General features: G+C 41.9%; 1 protein-coding gene across 1 annotated transcript in view; it reads right to left on the reverse strand.

Moving 5' to 3' along the window:
• The window catches only part of PRKCH (protein kinase C eta), a 223,433-nt gene that overhangs the window by 149,698 nt on the left and 56,984 nt on the right, over positions 1-16,751 (reverse strand). Inside the window, exon 2 of the mRNA XM_067734003.1 lies at positions 1,259-1,322. Coding sequence (XP_067590104.1) covers positions 1,259-1,322 — 64 coding nt within the window. The remainder of the gene's footprint in view (positions 1-1,258; positions 1,323-16,751) is intronic.

Here is a 16,751-nt window from a genome sequence, read left to right on the forward strand (position 1 = left end):
AAACACTGGAGGGCCACCAGAAAAGAGACAGAAATTAGAGGGAATTTGATATGCAACTTAAAACTACAAGATATCATTTCATAGCCACCAGCATGTCTAAAATTTAAGAGAATGACCATACCAAGGGTTGGGGAGGATACAGAGTAACTGGAACTCTCATACATTGCTGGTGGGAATATAAGAATACAACCACTTTGGAAAACCATTTGAAAGTTTCTTATAAAGTTAAACATGTATCTACTCTATTATCCAGCAATTCCACTGCTAGGTATTTACCCAAGAAAAATCAAAGTGTAATTTATGTACAAGGATGTTTATGGAAGCGTTCTTTATAATAACCGCAAACAGGGAAAACTCCAAAATGTCCATCAAGATGAGAATAAGCAAACAAAATTGTGCTATATTTATGTAATAGAATACCCAGCAGTAAGAAGGAACAGAATACTAATATACACAATGACATGAGTGAGTCTCAGAGAAATTATGCTGAGCAAAAGAAATCAGACACAAAGGAGAACCTGCTATGTAGTTCCATTTATATGAACTTCCAGAAGAGACAAAATTAACCTATAGTGAAGAAACAAAGCAAAACACTGCATTCACTGCCTCTGGCAGCAGGGGATTAACTGGGAGAGGACACAGGGAACTTTCAGAGGGATGAAAATGTTCTATGTCTTGGATTGGAGCACTTGTTACACAGTTGTATGCATCTGTCAAAACCAAACTCTTCATTTCTGATCTATTCATTTCTCTGTATATAAATTTTACCTCGATTTTTTAAATATGGGGAATGGGAGATGGAGGTAGCGCAAGGGGAAGAGGAACAGAATACCTTAAAGGACAGAATGAGATAAAGATTATAAGGAAGAAAACGCAATCCTTAAATTTTTAATACACTCCTAGGGCAAACTAAAAGGTTGGTCCAAAGCCAAAAATCTAAAATACAGTTTAATAGACATGAACCAAAAGAGGCAAGAACCTCTTGAACTAAGAACTAAGATGATGATGAATAAAAACAAAACCTCAGTGAGTATGTTAAACAAAACACAAGATTGCCAGAGTTAGCAAATATATTTAATCTGGCAACCCAAACCAATAGACCATTAGACAACAAAATACCAACCAACCTGGTTTATACAGTCAATTTTTAAAGCGTCTTTTACGAAATGCTCTTTTTATATGCTCCATGATATAAATTCCTACTAAGTATGAACTAAGAGTACACAAATACCTGAAACCACCCCAAATTCATTCTTACCTTCAGTGAAACTTCCTGTTAGGGTTATTACAACAAATACTTTCCCTTCTGGCTCCAGATCCACCTAGAAAGAGAGAAAAAAATTGTACGTTATATGCTAATTTTGAAGTATTTTTTTGTGGGCCTCAAATAATTCTTGACAGACAGGCCTCAAGGCACACATCACAGCCATAAATCAGATCTATGTTTTTCATTGAACAGTAGAGGGGCAGGAAACAAGTGACAGCACAAGAAACTGTAACGGATGAAAAGCAGATCTAAACGAAACCGTGCAATGTTTTCCCTCTCTCGAGTGTTTTCCTCTTCCCTTTTGGCTCTCTGTGATATTGATGAGCAACCATACACGTGGTCACTATTTTTGAGACGCCCCTAACTGATGTGCACCATTTGTAAGAACAATATTTTGCTAAACCACGTGGCAAGAGTTTGAAGTAGAGAAATAATGGCAACATAAAGGCAACGAACCAATGCCATGGGCAACCGCGTACCTTTAGTTTGAGGAAGTAAAGAGTTTGAATAGAAGAGTGCTGTCTCTGTCTACACCATCTCCACCTGAGTGCAGTTCATCCTCAGGGAGCACCAGGGGAGGCAGTACGTGAGCTGTCATTCACTCCTCTCGACTGTTCATGGGAACATCAACGTTCCTTCAAGTTCTTATCTACGAGCTGAGAAAACAAGACAGACGTTCTGCCAACGAGGCAGCGGTACGTCTTCTCACTAGAGCCAGTCCTCTGCACACACTCCCGTCTCCCAAAGACCTTCACACAGCATGGCCCCAGGATGGGGCAGGACCCTTTGTATCTGCTCTGACCACACTGGCCCAGGTAGGCAGGCTCTGCCCTCTTCATGCTAACCTTGAACTACCCATGAACACCTCTAAGCCACGGATTCTGAGGTTCTTTGGGGCTCCGATACATAAATTTACAATTGTCCTTAAATAAAATCTTGTCAGGTTTAGCCTATCGCTTCAGCTCTGCCTTTGACCTTTCGTCTAAGAGAGGGAGGTTCAGAGAAGCTGAGTATAGATATGGATGGTCTTTTGGGTAGAATCACATGGTACAGCGTCCAAACTAGACCAGGACACGGACTCCAGTCCGACTGCCGCAGCAGCTCTGCACTCTGGGCAAGGTCCTTAACCATGCCCAGCTTCACTGCTCCCATCTCCAAGTCCATAACGTCGTTATTCAGCATTTCCGACGTGGCTTCTGTCAGACAATCTCAAAGAGCCTTAACAGTACTATTTACTGTTTGTATTGTATCTATAGGTGACCAATACCGAAGAAAAGAAATGCACTGACCTTACCCTAGAGCTCACCACCACCTGTTTTTAAGTACTACACCCTGTTTATGCTTTTTCGAAATAAAAGATGCCTGTTTTATACTGACTGGGAGAGCTTCATCTATATAACAGCCAATTCTTATAAACCCTGCTGCCTTTTTCTGCATTCAGTCTGTTATCAGTGTGGTTACCACACCATAACTCACTCCAGTGTTCAAATCAGCTTCTTGCATCACGACTACTAACTTAACAATAGCCCCTTAACTATCTTAACACCACTTGTGAACCTTTATAGAACAGTTCTGAAAATAGAGCTCTCTGGAGAGATGACTAAACAGGATGTCAGTCTCTAATTGTCTCCACTCTCTGCCTCGACTTGTTTCAAGTCAAAAATATTTTATTTTTAAAAGCCACTCCCTCATCTTCAATATAAAAACCTGGCAGAGCCACATACATGCACACACATTCGATCTCACAACATCAACTGCTGCTGGCACAGAAGGAGCTGCTGCCAGCCTCCCAACTGCCAGGCCACCTCCGAGATCCAGCCCGTAAACTCCCTCCAACACTGCCCGAGGGCCCACAAAACAAAGAAGGCTACGCCACCACATGGGCAGGAGCTGCTCTGACAGACAGCAGGAGACTCCAGCACTCAGAATCAGGAGCTCTCACAGTGCAACAGGTTCGAGCCTCATTTTTGACCCAAGTCACCATCACAGTGGAAATGTCAGACTCAAACGCCATCTGTAAGCCTAGTCCATCTAAGACCTCTGACCTTAGAACAGGGTTTTACCAACTGCAGGTCGAGACTCACTAGTGAGACATGAAAACCAGGTAGTGGGTTGCACACAACAGGGATTTTCAACTAGAATAAAGTGGAACAGAAAATATGAACAAGCCAAATAGTAAGGAAAAGCACCACGCCATGAAAATTCTGTTTGCGGTTTTATACGCGTGAGAATGGTACACTGGGTTTTGGTGTAAAACGTCTTCCTTAGTGCATCACAGAGAAACAGTTTGAAAATGCGGCCCTCGAGGTTATCTGCTTCACCTATACAGTGCTGATGGTTTGGCATCTATACATGGTGGTGGCCGCTTAGACACCTCCAGTGACAGCCAACTCACTTCCACCACAGCTGGCGTCTTTCATTCCTGTACCCCAGAGAAGATCCTTCTCTAACAGCAGAAATGCAGTGACCAATAGCTTCCATTCATTGACCCTAGTTTTGTCCCCTACTGCTGTAATGCATACTTTAGCTCTGCAGATTCTGGGAAGAGCACTTCAGCTTGATTGGAGAACCACCCTGCCCTCACATTAGTCCATGGCTCAGCTGAGAGTCTACTGCTGGTTCCAGAGCGGACATGTGACCCAGGCTTGCCAAACTGAGCACTGAATTCCCTCGGCCAAGATGACGGGCCTGGAGCTGGCATATGCCCTACATCTGGCCATCTGAGTAATTGCTCCTCTCAACCCTCAATCACTGGTGCAGGTTTGGGCACAAAATCCAAGTAGGTCCAATCAGGAATCCTGGATCTACAAGGAAGAAGTACGATCTCACTCCTGCTGAACTGTAATCTGGAAGGACATACACTTGGGAGTGTCTGGCACCATTCTTACTACCACACTGGGCTGGAGAATGAAGTCAATAAAGAAGGGAGAGCTAAGAGACAGAAAGAGACAAGGTCTTGATGTCATTTAAAGCCATAGATCAAGCCCTGCTTGATTCTTCTGGATTTTCAGTTATTTGAGCCCATAACTTCCTTTTGCTTTAGCCAGTTTGAGTAGGGTTTTCTATCACTTTCACCCCAAAAGGCTTATCCAAATTGGCAGCCAAAGAGAATAAGTCATATATGTAAAGACAATCATCACCTCCCCTCTACACTTTCTAACGCCCAGGCCATCTCCCGCAATCTGTCCCCCTGCCTCTCTCTGGCACTGAAACAGCTCCTGTAACCCTTGTCACATCCCATGGTCAGATCCAAAGGTGTGTCCATCTTCCCCTCAGCTGACCCGTCTGCCAGTATCTGATGTTCTTGCCCACTTCCTCCTTCATGAATCTCTCTTTAAACCCTGCTGCTCCTGAGTCCTCTTTTCCTTCCATTGGAAGATTCAGGCTTATGATTTCAAAACCCACCTGACATTCTTTGGGCGTAGGAGTAGGAGAAAAAACAAACATATCAGAACCTCCGAGAGGGTGTAGTCACATTCATTTCCTAAGTCTCAAGCACACACTTTATTCTCAAACCTATATATGCACCTTTTCTGAAAGTCTCCATCTCAGTGTCTCACTAAGACAAGTCCCTTTAATTCAACATGTCCAGAGTCCAAAGTCTTATCATGTACCCCCAAATGACTCCCCCGTTTCCCCAGCAGCCCAGGCTCCTCACTATGTGCATATAATCCTACCAGATCCCACCAAGTGCACTTTCTGAGCCTCTCTTAAACCTTCCCCTTCCTCTCCACTCCTCCTGCCCTGCCTCACCTTGCCCCTTGCAGGGGCCTTCTAGCTGGTTTCCATCTCCAGACTCATAATCCCCCAGCTGCTACCACTGACATTTCAAAAATGAAAATCTGACCATGTGACTTTCTAACTTAAAATCCTTCTATGTGTCCTCTCCCTTCTATAACAGCCGAACTCCTTAGCAGGGCACACAGCCCCATATGCTGTGTCCCTTACCATCCCAAACACACACAACCCATATCTCAGCATCTATAAATTATTTGTAGACTCTTCAGGGAGGCATATTATTTCATTTATAACCTTAGAGATCAACAAAATGTATTACGGGTCAGACAGCATAATGGAGAATGTAGTCAAAATGATGAAAAATATACATTACCTGTCTGAAGCTTATTGCCTAGTGATTTGAGGCATGCAATCTTTATACCTAGAAAATCCTTCTCTTTTTAACCTGTCAAACTCTTACTTGTCTATCGAGAATCAACTCAAAACTCACTTTTTACAGGAAGACCTCCTGAGACCTCTTTTAGACAGGTGGGCAACTCCACACCATTATAGAGACCATTGCTGGAACCCCTTCGTTGTTGTAGCCACTATGCCCTGGTCCCTTAGGACCCTGACTTGCACATAAGAGGACTGAAATGGTTTTGTGAATGAGTAAATTAACAGACAAGCAAGGATACTCCAAGCAGCTTCATAAAGGACATGGTTTTCTCCTCCTTTACCATTCTGATTGGTTTCCTCCAGATATGCTCCAATTTCTCCACATTCCCATGAAAGAGTGAACATCAGCCCGCAGGTGCATCAGACGCTAACAGGGCAAAGCAACATTATCACCAACTTTGATTTCAACAGTGACAGTGCCCTTTAGTGATGCAGCTACAGACTTCATGAACACTTTGAGAAGCCCCAGTGACCCAGCTTGAGTTTGCCATCAACTAAAACCTTTGCATCTTTTCTACATGCTGTAAGGCTCTGCTTCTCACATCCTGTGCAGTGCTTAGGCCCCAAATCCTAAGAGCTCCATATTTTTTCTGCAGAATTTCAGCTTGTTGCTCTGGGCTCCAAGGCTCACTAGATCCCAGATCCAGTCATTCAGTCACTCTCCTTGTCAGCTTTATGGCCTTCCAAATCAGGGCCTGGGTTACCCTGTCATCATCTAAGGCACTTACAGAATATCCACCATGACAGGGCTGAGGCCAGAGGGCCATGGAGGTCCCACATAGAAATGGATGTACTGTGCATACTTTCTGTAACAGTCATTCAGGGAGAAGTGAATATGCCAAGCCCTCTTTCCTACAGACCACTTCTATTAGTGAGAAGGGCAACTCCTGGGCCCTTGTCAAAACTCAGAAAGCAATGGCCTTTAAAAGTGACATTCTGACACACAAATAGATAAATCATCAAAACTCAGTGTAAACAAATGGTGCTGTAACTGGATGTCCATATACACAATAGTGAACTTCAACTCACACATTGTAACTTATACAAAAATTAACTCAAAATGGATCACAGACCTAAATGTAAAACCTAACACTTTAATACTTCAAGAAAAATACATCAGAGAAAATCTTTGGAACCTTGGATTAGGTAAATATTTCTTAGATATAAAACCAAAAGCACAGGGCTTCCCTGGTGGCGCAGTGGTTGGGAGTCCGCCTGCCGATGCAGGGGATGCGGGTTTGTGCCCCGGTCCAGGAGGATCCCACATGCTGCGGAGCAGCTGGGCCCGTGAGCCATGGCCGCCGAGCCTGCGCGTCCGGAGCCTGTGCTCTGCAACGGGAGAGGCCACAACAGTGAGAGGCCCGCGTACCGCAAAAAAAAAAAAAAAAAAGCACAATCCGTGAAAAAAATGACAAATTGGACTTCATCTAAATTAAAATTTCTGCTCTTTGAAAGACACTGTCAAGAGAATGAAAGACAGGGCACAGATCAGGAGAAAATAGTGTAATTTTTTTCTCACTTGTATCCAAATAAAGACCTTGCAAAACTCTATAAGAAAACAACCCAACTTTTAAAAAATGGGCTTCATCACTTCATTTCACCAAAGAAGACATAATATAAAGATGGCAAATAAGTATATAAAAACAAGTTCAACCTCATTAATCATTAGAGAAATGCAGATTAAAACCACAATGCAATAACAATACATACCTATTATGAGGGCTAACACTAAAAAGTCTGACCATACTAAATGTAAGAATGTGGAGCAACTGGAATTCCCATATGTTGCTGATGCGACTATAAAATGGAACTATCACTTTGAAAACAGTTTGACATTTTCTTAAAATGTTACACATACACCTCCCATTTGATCCAGCCATTCAACTCTTAGGTATTTAACCAAGAATAAAGCAAGCATATGTTCAAAAATATGTGTGCAAATGCTCAAGGCGCTTTTTAAAGAATATGATATAGCCATACAATGGAATAGTATTCAACAATAAAAAGAATAAACTATTGATGCATGCAACAACATGGAAAAATAGTAAATGAAAGAAGCCAAACACAAAACAGAACATACTGCCTAGAAAAAGAGAGACAACATACAGTTTAACCTGACTGTAAACATATAGTTTCTATAGCGGCAGAAAACATCAGTGGTTGCCTGGGGATGGGTAAGGGAAATAAGACAGGTGGGAGAGAGGGATTAAAAAGGGGCAGGAGAGTACGAAGACAATTAAATGGAGAAAGAGTACTCTTTTCAACAAATGGTGCTGGGACAACTGGATTCCACATGCAAAAGAATAAAAGCAGACCCCTACCTCACACCATATATAAATATGAACTCAAAATGGATCACAGACCTAAAAGTAAGAGCTAAAACTATAAAACTCTTAGAAGAAAATAGAGGAATAAATTTTCCTGACTTTGGGTTAGGCAACGGTTCCTTAGATATGACATCAAAATTACAAGTGACAAAAAATGATAAATTGGACTGCATCAAAGTTTAAAACTTCTGTGGTATAAAAACAAACAAGTGTCTACCTCTCTCTGCCCAAATGCCCTTTCCAAAGTGCCACTCTCATCAACTTTCCTCCATCTAAGCCTCCAGAGGCTTCCTAGTGCCTTCAGAAGGAAACTCACTCTCCTTTACCTGGCTTTCCAGGGCACTGTGGGCTCCCCACTAACTAACCCAAACCTGTTTTTCAAATTTTCATTCTTTAAACCTACTCTTCTAGTCAGGTCCATCTCCTCACTATGTCACAGCCACACCTGTGCTCGTGCTGCTGTCTCTACTTAGAAAGCCTTTCTCTCTTCACCTATCCACTCATTCCAACATTGACTGAATGACTCCTAGGGTCAGGATCACTGCCAGGTGCTCAGGATTTCCCAGAGAAGCTCCCTGAGGCTGCAGGTGGAAGAAGCAGCTGAGTGTACCTGGCAAAGATGATGTAGCTACAGAAGCTGAAGGAAGAAACTTTTGCCAGGAAGATCTCACATGCACATTGATCCCTGCAGTCTCAAAATTCCTTTCTTGATTATTATCTTACTATTTATTGATACCCTTAACAATTAGATAAAATTTCATAGACTTACATCTCATCACTTGCAGTTAAGTCTGTAAGCTCCTTTCCAGTGGGATCTGACACTTTTTTTTTTTTTTTGCGGTACGTGGGCCTGTCACGGTTGTGGCCTCTCCCGTTACGGAGCGCAGGCTCCGGACATGCAGACTCAGCGGCCATGGCTCACGGGCCTAGCTGCTCCGTGGCATGTGGGATCTTCCCGGACCGGGGCACGAACCCGTGTCCCCTGCATCGGCAGGCGGACTCTCAACCACTGCGCCACCAGGGAAGCCCGGATCTGACACTTTTTTATTCCCCGAAGGGCCTAGCAGAGTTCCTTGAACCAAGTAAACACTCAAAAAATATCTGTTGATTTGGTCTAATGAGCTGAATTGGAAGGTCATCTGACCACCTCAATTTCATCACCTATAAAATGGGAATGATAGTATTTTATCCTGTAATAAACACTCTGACAGCACTTTGTAAAATATAAAAGCACTTCAAGATGGCTCCACGGCAAACCAGTAGCATATGGACTACACAGGCCCCCTCCTTAAGGATCATACTCTGCTCACTTGACGAGCCAACTGATCGCCAGCCCCCCTCCTCCACCACACACCCTGAGCCAGTGTTTCCTTTCCTTTGGCATCACTTTGCAGAAGTTGGGCAAGTCACCTATATCCCTGACTCGGTCTTCTTGCCCATGAAATGAGAGGATTGTTAAAAAAAACCTTTCTAGCTCTAATATTCCATGATTCTAAACAGGCTTGGATAAAAGCCTGCAGACAGGACTCAACGGAAACACTCATTTAATTAACTGGTAATAATTTACAACCATTTCCCTTCACAGAAGGCATTAGAATTGATCACAGGCAGGAAACTTCTGGCTACTTAATTTTCATCTCAGCCTGGGATAAGCAAAAGGCCCTAGCATATTAAAAGAAAAAAAAGAACAATCCTTTATTGGGCAAAGGTAGAAGGTTCACCAAAACTCTATGGGCCTTGGGCCAGACATCTGTGATATTCAGATTCTTGGCTAGGTGGATCATTTCTATAACTTTTCTAGGTCTTACTCCAGGGATAAGCAACTAAAGAACTTAAAAACATGATAAAGCATTTCATAATTCTCTTCCAGCTAAAACCATGAGACTTGAAAATGAGAGTTCAAATTCTTAAAGGAAAAAAAATTTCTTTACGGAATTGTACCAATAACCAACGAGGAGACATGTAGCTATGATCTTTAGTAACAGAAATAACAGTTACTGTGTCTTGAATTCATCAATGTGCAGGAGCCCTGCCAGGTAGGTGCCTGACCTACCTTATTTCTCACCTTCACCCCCTGCAAGGTATCACCACCACCATTACAGATGGGAAAATGAAGGCTCCATGAGGTTATGGAATTCACCAGCAGAGAAGGCCAAGCCAAGATACAGACTCAGGGAAGACCCCGCCCCAGTTCCACACCAGCCTCCCTGTAGGCTGCTGTGCCTGCACCTGCCTGCACGTTTGCCTGATGCCTTCTGTTCCACCCGAACCAGCCTGCCCAAGCCTTGGCATGTTAGGTCACTCGCATCACCCGTCTCCCTGGGAACCTGGGCTAGACTTGTGCCCTCGGCACCTGAGGGTGCTCCCAGCCAAATGCCGAGCCTCGGTGTTCCAGCCCTGCTTCCTCACTGCCAAGGCCAGTGGGAGTGGCATCAGCCTGATGGTGTCGCCTGATGGCTCTTCACAAGGGCATGTGGCAAGTCTGTGCTGGGGCTAGCAGAATGCAGAGGGCAGCTCAGGTTCCACTAGTCAGCTGCCTGGAGGACTTGAGTCAGGGTCATGTGCTGCAGACACACAGCGCATCGCTTCGCCATGGGAAGGAGTTTAAAGGAAAAGGGGGTGAATGAGGCAAACCCTATGTCCCTGCTGATTTTCTGTTTTTGCAACCAGACAAGGTTTATGTGTTAAAAGCACACTAAAAAGCACCACAGATTAAAAACGATCAGAAAAAGAAGATGGCAAAAACTGAACAGAAAGGTGAGACTTATCAAATACGACTATAGTTTAAAGCGAAGGAAAATACTATCTTTAGTCAGTGATTAAATCCTCATCTTTCTAAGTCTGGACCCTCCATGTGGTCGAAGAGGATGGTGGGGAAAGAGCCCTCGGCTGTGACCACAGCTCTGGTGGCAGGTCATCTGGCTTCTGCACCTAGACAATAAAGGTGGACAACTAGGCTTTTAAGTCCTTTTCATATCTAAGATTCTACGACTCCAAGCCACAAACAGGTTCTGAACTCCACAGAGGACGTAAAGACTACAGAAGAGTATGCCTCTCAAATGCATAAAGCCTCATGGTAACTCTTCCCCACCCCCAGCTAAACATACCCAATCACTGCATATTTAAACTTAGAGTTATTTCAATTCAGAGCCCATTACCCCTATGTCCTAGTGTAAATAGTGTAACTCCTGGCAAAAGGGGAATTCTTTTGTATTAAAATTAGTTTTTCAAAGTGTCCCTGACCAAAATGAAAAACCAGGAATAAATAGTCCAGATTGGATATCTCTGAGGACTAAAATACTTTTTGTTTGCCAAGGAGAAGGCTAAGGATAGATAGATAGAAATGGTCTATTGTACAAGTGCTGTGTGTGTGTCTCTCAATCTTTGACTCCAATATCCAAGGGATTGAAAATGTCAATTAGATGATGGGATGCCTTAGGCTCTTCAAAACACTCCACTACAATTCCTCCCTCTTTACCTTCTAGGGAGTTCAATTCTGTGCTGGGAGGCCTACCTGACACCTCCTTTGTGAAGGAGGACAGAGGTTCTGAAGGGATCTTCCCAGCCCAGGAGATCCAGAGCTGCTGGTACTCCTGATGGACCAAAAAGGGTGGGCTGAGCTCTTCTGGAGTCAAATGCCCACCCTTGAAACCAGCAGGGGACTCTCGGAACAGCACCCCCCAGAGCTAAGAGGGTACTTGCTTTCTCCTCCAATAAGGTGTCTGCCCCGCAAGGACCTCATGCCAGAGCAGACCCTAAACTGAGAGAGGAACCATGGTAATTGTGTTCCCTACATCAAAGAACACTTTAAAAGGGCACATTCACCATGATCTCAATCCTTCTCTTTTCTGTTCCATAGACCCTTCCGGAAGAGAACGTAACTCTGTCCTTGCCAGGATAAGGTATTAAATGAAAGGGACAGGTGGCCTTTGGACTGTGGCTGGAGGTGAGGATTGCCATCCTTGCCCACCCTCCTGCTCGGTGGCCTCACAGCCCCCTTCCTTCTTCACAGCTTCTGTGGGTTGCCTGGGGAGAGCTCTCGGCACCCCCAGTGAGCCTCCCCGAGGTGAAGCTCCCACAAGGATGGAGACATACTAGGAGGTGGAGAGTCTCAGTTTTGCTACAGAAGATTTCAGGTTTTTTTTAAAAAAAGATATAAACAAATCCAGAATTATTCTACATTGTAATGGAGGAAGAAAGCAAAACCAAAGCAAGGAGTAAGTCAAACTATACAGCATACTTAAGCATTTAAGAGGTTTGTTTGTTTGTTTGTTGTTGTTTTTACTATGGCATTCTTTTCAGCATTGACTTGAGGTCTTTTTGTTTCCCAAGCGGCATGAGGGATTAGTTCCCCCACCAGGGATCGAACCCACTCCCCCTGCAGTGGAAGAACAGAGTCTTAACCACTAGACAGCCGGGGAAGTCTCTCAAGATGTTTTATAGATGTGTCTACTTAATTTCTCATTGCTCAGACTCTTGGTCACCTTTAGATAACTGTGAATCTGAAGGAACATTAGAAAATACATCAAGCCCAAGGTCTCTCCCAAGGGTTATCTGGTGAAACTTTCACTCCTTTTGGCCTCCCAGAGGGAAGGGAAGAGGAAAGCTTTGCCAAAATGGACATGGGTGCCCTACCTAGAAATACAGGTAGCAGTTTTCCAGGTGGGCCAGGGAAGGGGAGACAGAGCGGAAGTATGTGCAAATGCACTGAGGACTATTAGGATTGCGTATGGTGGAATGCAGGCTGTGTAAATGAGATGGGTCAGAAACTAGGCTGGAGAGGAAAAGCTATCAGGTCAACAGTGGCCTCCTGGCACCCTGGAAGGCTAGCTCTTATCCCAGGGCAATGGGGAGCCGCTGAGGGGTTTCAATCTGCAAAGTTTCAGGATTATACCAATATGATAGAGCCCTACAGACAGGGTGTTGGGATTATAAGGGGAGAGAAGCTCGTGGTGGAGATACATATTCAAAGGCTATTCTGTTGGTCTTAGTAAAGGTTGCAGGTGACCTGAGCTAAGCCAGCAGCAGAGCGGATGGAGAGGGGGAGGCAGACGGGGGAAGACAGGGGAGGGAGCAGCAGCTGTACTTTGTAATCAGAGGTGGGGTAGAAGGTAAAAGAGAAGTGGTCACAGAGAGTCACCAGGCCAATGACAATCTTGGTGGCATTAAATGAGACAGAGACTTGTAATGGACAGCTACTTGTAAAAAAATGAAATTAGAACATTCTCTAATACCATACACAAAAATAAACTCAAAATGGACTAAAGACCTAAATGTAAGACCAGATACTCTAAAATTCCTAGAGGAAAACATAGGCAGAACACTCTTTGACATAAATCACAGCAATATTTCTTTGGATCCGCCTCCTAGAGTAATGGAAATAAAAGTAAAAATAAACAAATGGGACCTAATTAAACTTAAAAGCTTTTGCACAGCAAAGGAAACCATAAATAAAACAAAAAGACAACCTACAGAATGGGAGAAAGTATTTGCAAATGATGCTACAATTAAGAGCTTAATTTCCAAAATACACAAACAGCTCAATATCAAAAAAACTAAACAACCCAATCAAAAAATGGGCAGAAGACCTAAATAGACATTTCTCCAAAGAAGACATACAGTTGACAACAGGCACATGAAAAGATGCTCAGCATTGCTAATTATTAGAGAAATGCAAATCAAAACTACAATGACGTATCACTTCACACTGGCCAAAATGGCCATCATCAAAATGTCTACAAATAATAAATACTGGAGAGGGTGTAGAGAAAAAGGAAACCTCCTGCACTGTTGGTGGGAATGTAAACTGGTGCAGGCACTATGGATGTTCTTTAAAAAACTAAAAGTAGAGTTACCATATGATGCAGCAATCCCACTCCTGGGCATATATCTGGAGAAAACAATAATTGGAAAAGATACATGCACCCCAATGTTCACAGCAGCACGTTAACAATAGCCAAGACATGGAAGCAATGTAAATGTCCACTGACAAATGAATGGATAAAGAAAATGTGGTGTGTGTGTATGTATGTAAACACACACACACACACACTGGAATATTATTTGGCCATAAAAAAGAATGAAATAATGCCATTTATAGCAACATGGATGGACCTAGAGATTATCAAACTAAGTGAAGTGAGTCAGACAAAGACGAATATCATATGTTATCACATATGTGGAATCTAAAAAAAGATACAAATGAACTTCTTTACAAAACAGAAATGGACTCACATACACAGAAAACAAACTTATGGTTACCAAAGGGGAAAGGGGGGAGGAATAAATTAGGAGTTTGGGATTAACATATGCACATTACTATATATAAAATAGATAACCAACAAGGACCTACTATACAGCACAGGGAACTATATTCAGTATCTTTTAATAACCTATAATAGAAAAGAGTAAATATGTATATATATACATATATTTATATATTTATAACTGAATAACTTTGCTGTACACTTGAAACTAACACAACATTTTAAGTCAACTATACTTCAGTTAAAAAAAGAAATAGAGCAGAAGCAAGAAGAACTACAATCCTGCAGCCTGTGGAAGAAAAATCACATTCACAGAAAGATAGACAAGATGAAAAGGCAGAGGGCTATGTACCAGAGAAAGGAACAAGATAAAACCCCAGAAAAACAACTAAATGAACTGGAGATAGGCAACCTTCCAGAAAAAGAATTCAGAATAATGATAGTGAAGATGATCCAGGACCTTGGAAAAAGAATGGAGGCAAAGATCGAGAAGATGCAAGAAATGTTTAACGAAGAGTTAGAAGAAATAAAGAACAAACAGAGATGAACAATACAATAAGTGAAATGAAAAATACACTAGAAGGAATCAATAGCAGAATAACTGAGGCAGAAGAACGCATAAGTGACCTGGAAGACAGAATGGTGGAATTCACTGCTGCAGAACAGAATAAAGAAAAAAGAATGAAAAGAAATGAAGACAGCCTAAGAGACCTCTGGGACAACATTAAACGCAACAACATTTGCATTATATGGGTCTCAGAAGGAGAAGAGACAGAGAAAGGACCAGAGAAAATATTTGAAGAGATTATAGTCGAAAATTTCCTTAACATGGGAAAGGAAATAGCCACCCACGTCCAGGAAGCGCAGCAAGTCCCATACAGGATAAATCCAAGGAGGAACACGCCGAGACACATAGTAATAAAATTGGCAAAAATTAAAGACAAAGAAAAATTATTGAAAGCAGCAAGGGAAAAATGACAAATAACATACAAGGGAACTCCCATAAGGTTAACAGCTGATTTCTCAGCAGAAACTCTACAAGCCAGAAGGGAGTGGCATGATATACTTAAAGTGATGAAAGGGAAGAAACTACAACCAAGGTTACTCTACCTGGCAAGGATCTCATTCAGATTTGATGGAGAAATCAAAAGCTTTACAGACAAGCAAAAGCTAATAGAATTCATCACCACCAAAGCAGCTCTACAACAAATGTTAAAGGAACTTCTCTAAGTGGGAAACACAAGAGAAGGAAAGGAACTACAAACCCAAAACAATTAAGAAAATGGTCATAGGAACCTACATATTGATAATTACCTTAAACATGAATGGATTAAATGTTCCAACCAAAAGACACAGACTTGCTGAATGGATACAAAAACAAGACCCATCTATATGCTGTCTACAAGAGACGCACTTCAGACCTAGGGACACATACAGACTGAAAGTGAGGGGATGGAAAAAGATATTCCATGCAAATGGAAATCAAAAGAAAGCTGGAGTAGCAATACTCATATCAGATATAATAGACTTTAAAATAATGTTACAAGAGACAAGGAAGGACACTACATAATAATCAAGGGATCAATCCAAGAAGAAGATATAACAATTATAAATATATATGCACCCAACATAGGAGCACCTCAATACATAAGGTAACTGCTAACAGCTATAAAAGAGGAAATTGATAGTAACACAATAATAGTGGGGGACTTTAACACCTAACTTACACCAGTGGAAAGATCATTCAAAATGAAAAATAAATAAGGAAACAGAAGCTTTAAATGACACAATAGGCCAGATAGATTTAATTGATATTTATAGGACATTCCATCCAAAAACAGCAGATTACACTTTCTTCTCAAGTGCTCACAGAACATTCTCAAGGATAGATCACATCTTGGGTCACAAATCAACCCTCAGTAAATTTTTAAAAATTGAAATCATATCAAGCATCTTTTCTGACCACAATGCTATGAGATTAGAAATCAATTACAGGGGAAAAAACCATAAAAAACACAAACACATGGAAGCTAAACAATACGTTACTAAATAACCAAGAGATCACTGAAGAAATCAAAGAGGAAATCAAAAAATACCTAGAGACAAATGACAAAGAAAACACGATGATCCAAAACCTATGGGATGCAGCAAAAGCAGTTCTAAGACGGAAGTTTATAGCTATACAAGCCTACCTCAAGAAATTAGAAAAATCTCAAATAAACAATCTAACCTCACACCTAAAGGAACTAGAGAAAGAACAAACAAAACCCAAAGTTAGCAGAAGGAAAGAAATCATAAAGATCAGAGCAGAAATAAATGAAATAGAAACAAAGAAAACAATAGCAAAGATGAATAAAACTAAAAGCTGATCCTTTGAGAAGATAAACAAAATTGATAAACCATTAGCCAGACTCATCAAGAAAAAGAGGGAGAAGACTCAAATCAGTAAAATTAGAAATGAAAAAGGAGAAGTTACAACAGACACTGCAGAAATACAAAGCATCCTAAGAGACTACTATAAGCAACTCTAGCCAATAAAATGGACAACCTCAAAGAAATGGACAAATTCTTAGAAAGGTATAACCTTCCAAGACTGAACCAGGAAGAATTAGAAAATATGAACAGACCAATCACAAGTAATGAAATTGAAACTGTGATTAAAAATCTTCCAACAAACAAAAGTCCAGGACCAGATGGCTTCACAGGTGAATTCTA

This window comes from Pseudorca crassidens, chromosome 1 (genome assembly GCF_039906515.1).
Source record: "Pseudorca crassidens isolate mPseCra1 chromosome 1, mPseCra1.hap1, whole genome shotgun sequence".
Classification (NCBI taxonomy): Eukaryota; Metazoa; Chordata; class Mammalia; order Artiodactyla; family Delphinidae; genus Pseudorca; species Pseudorca crassidens.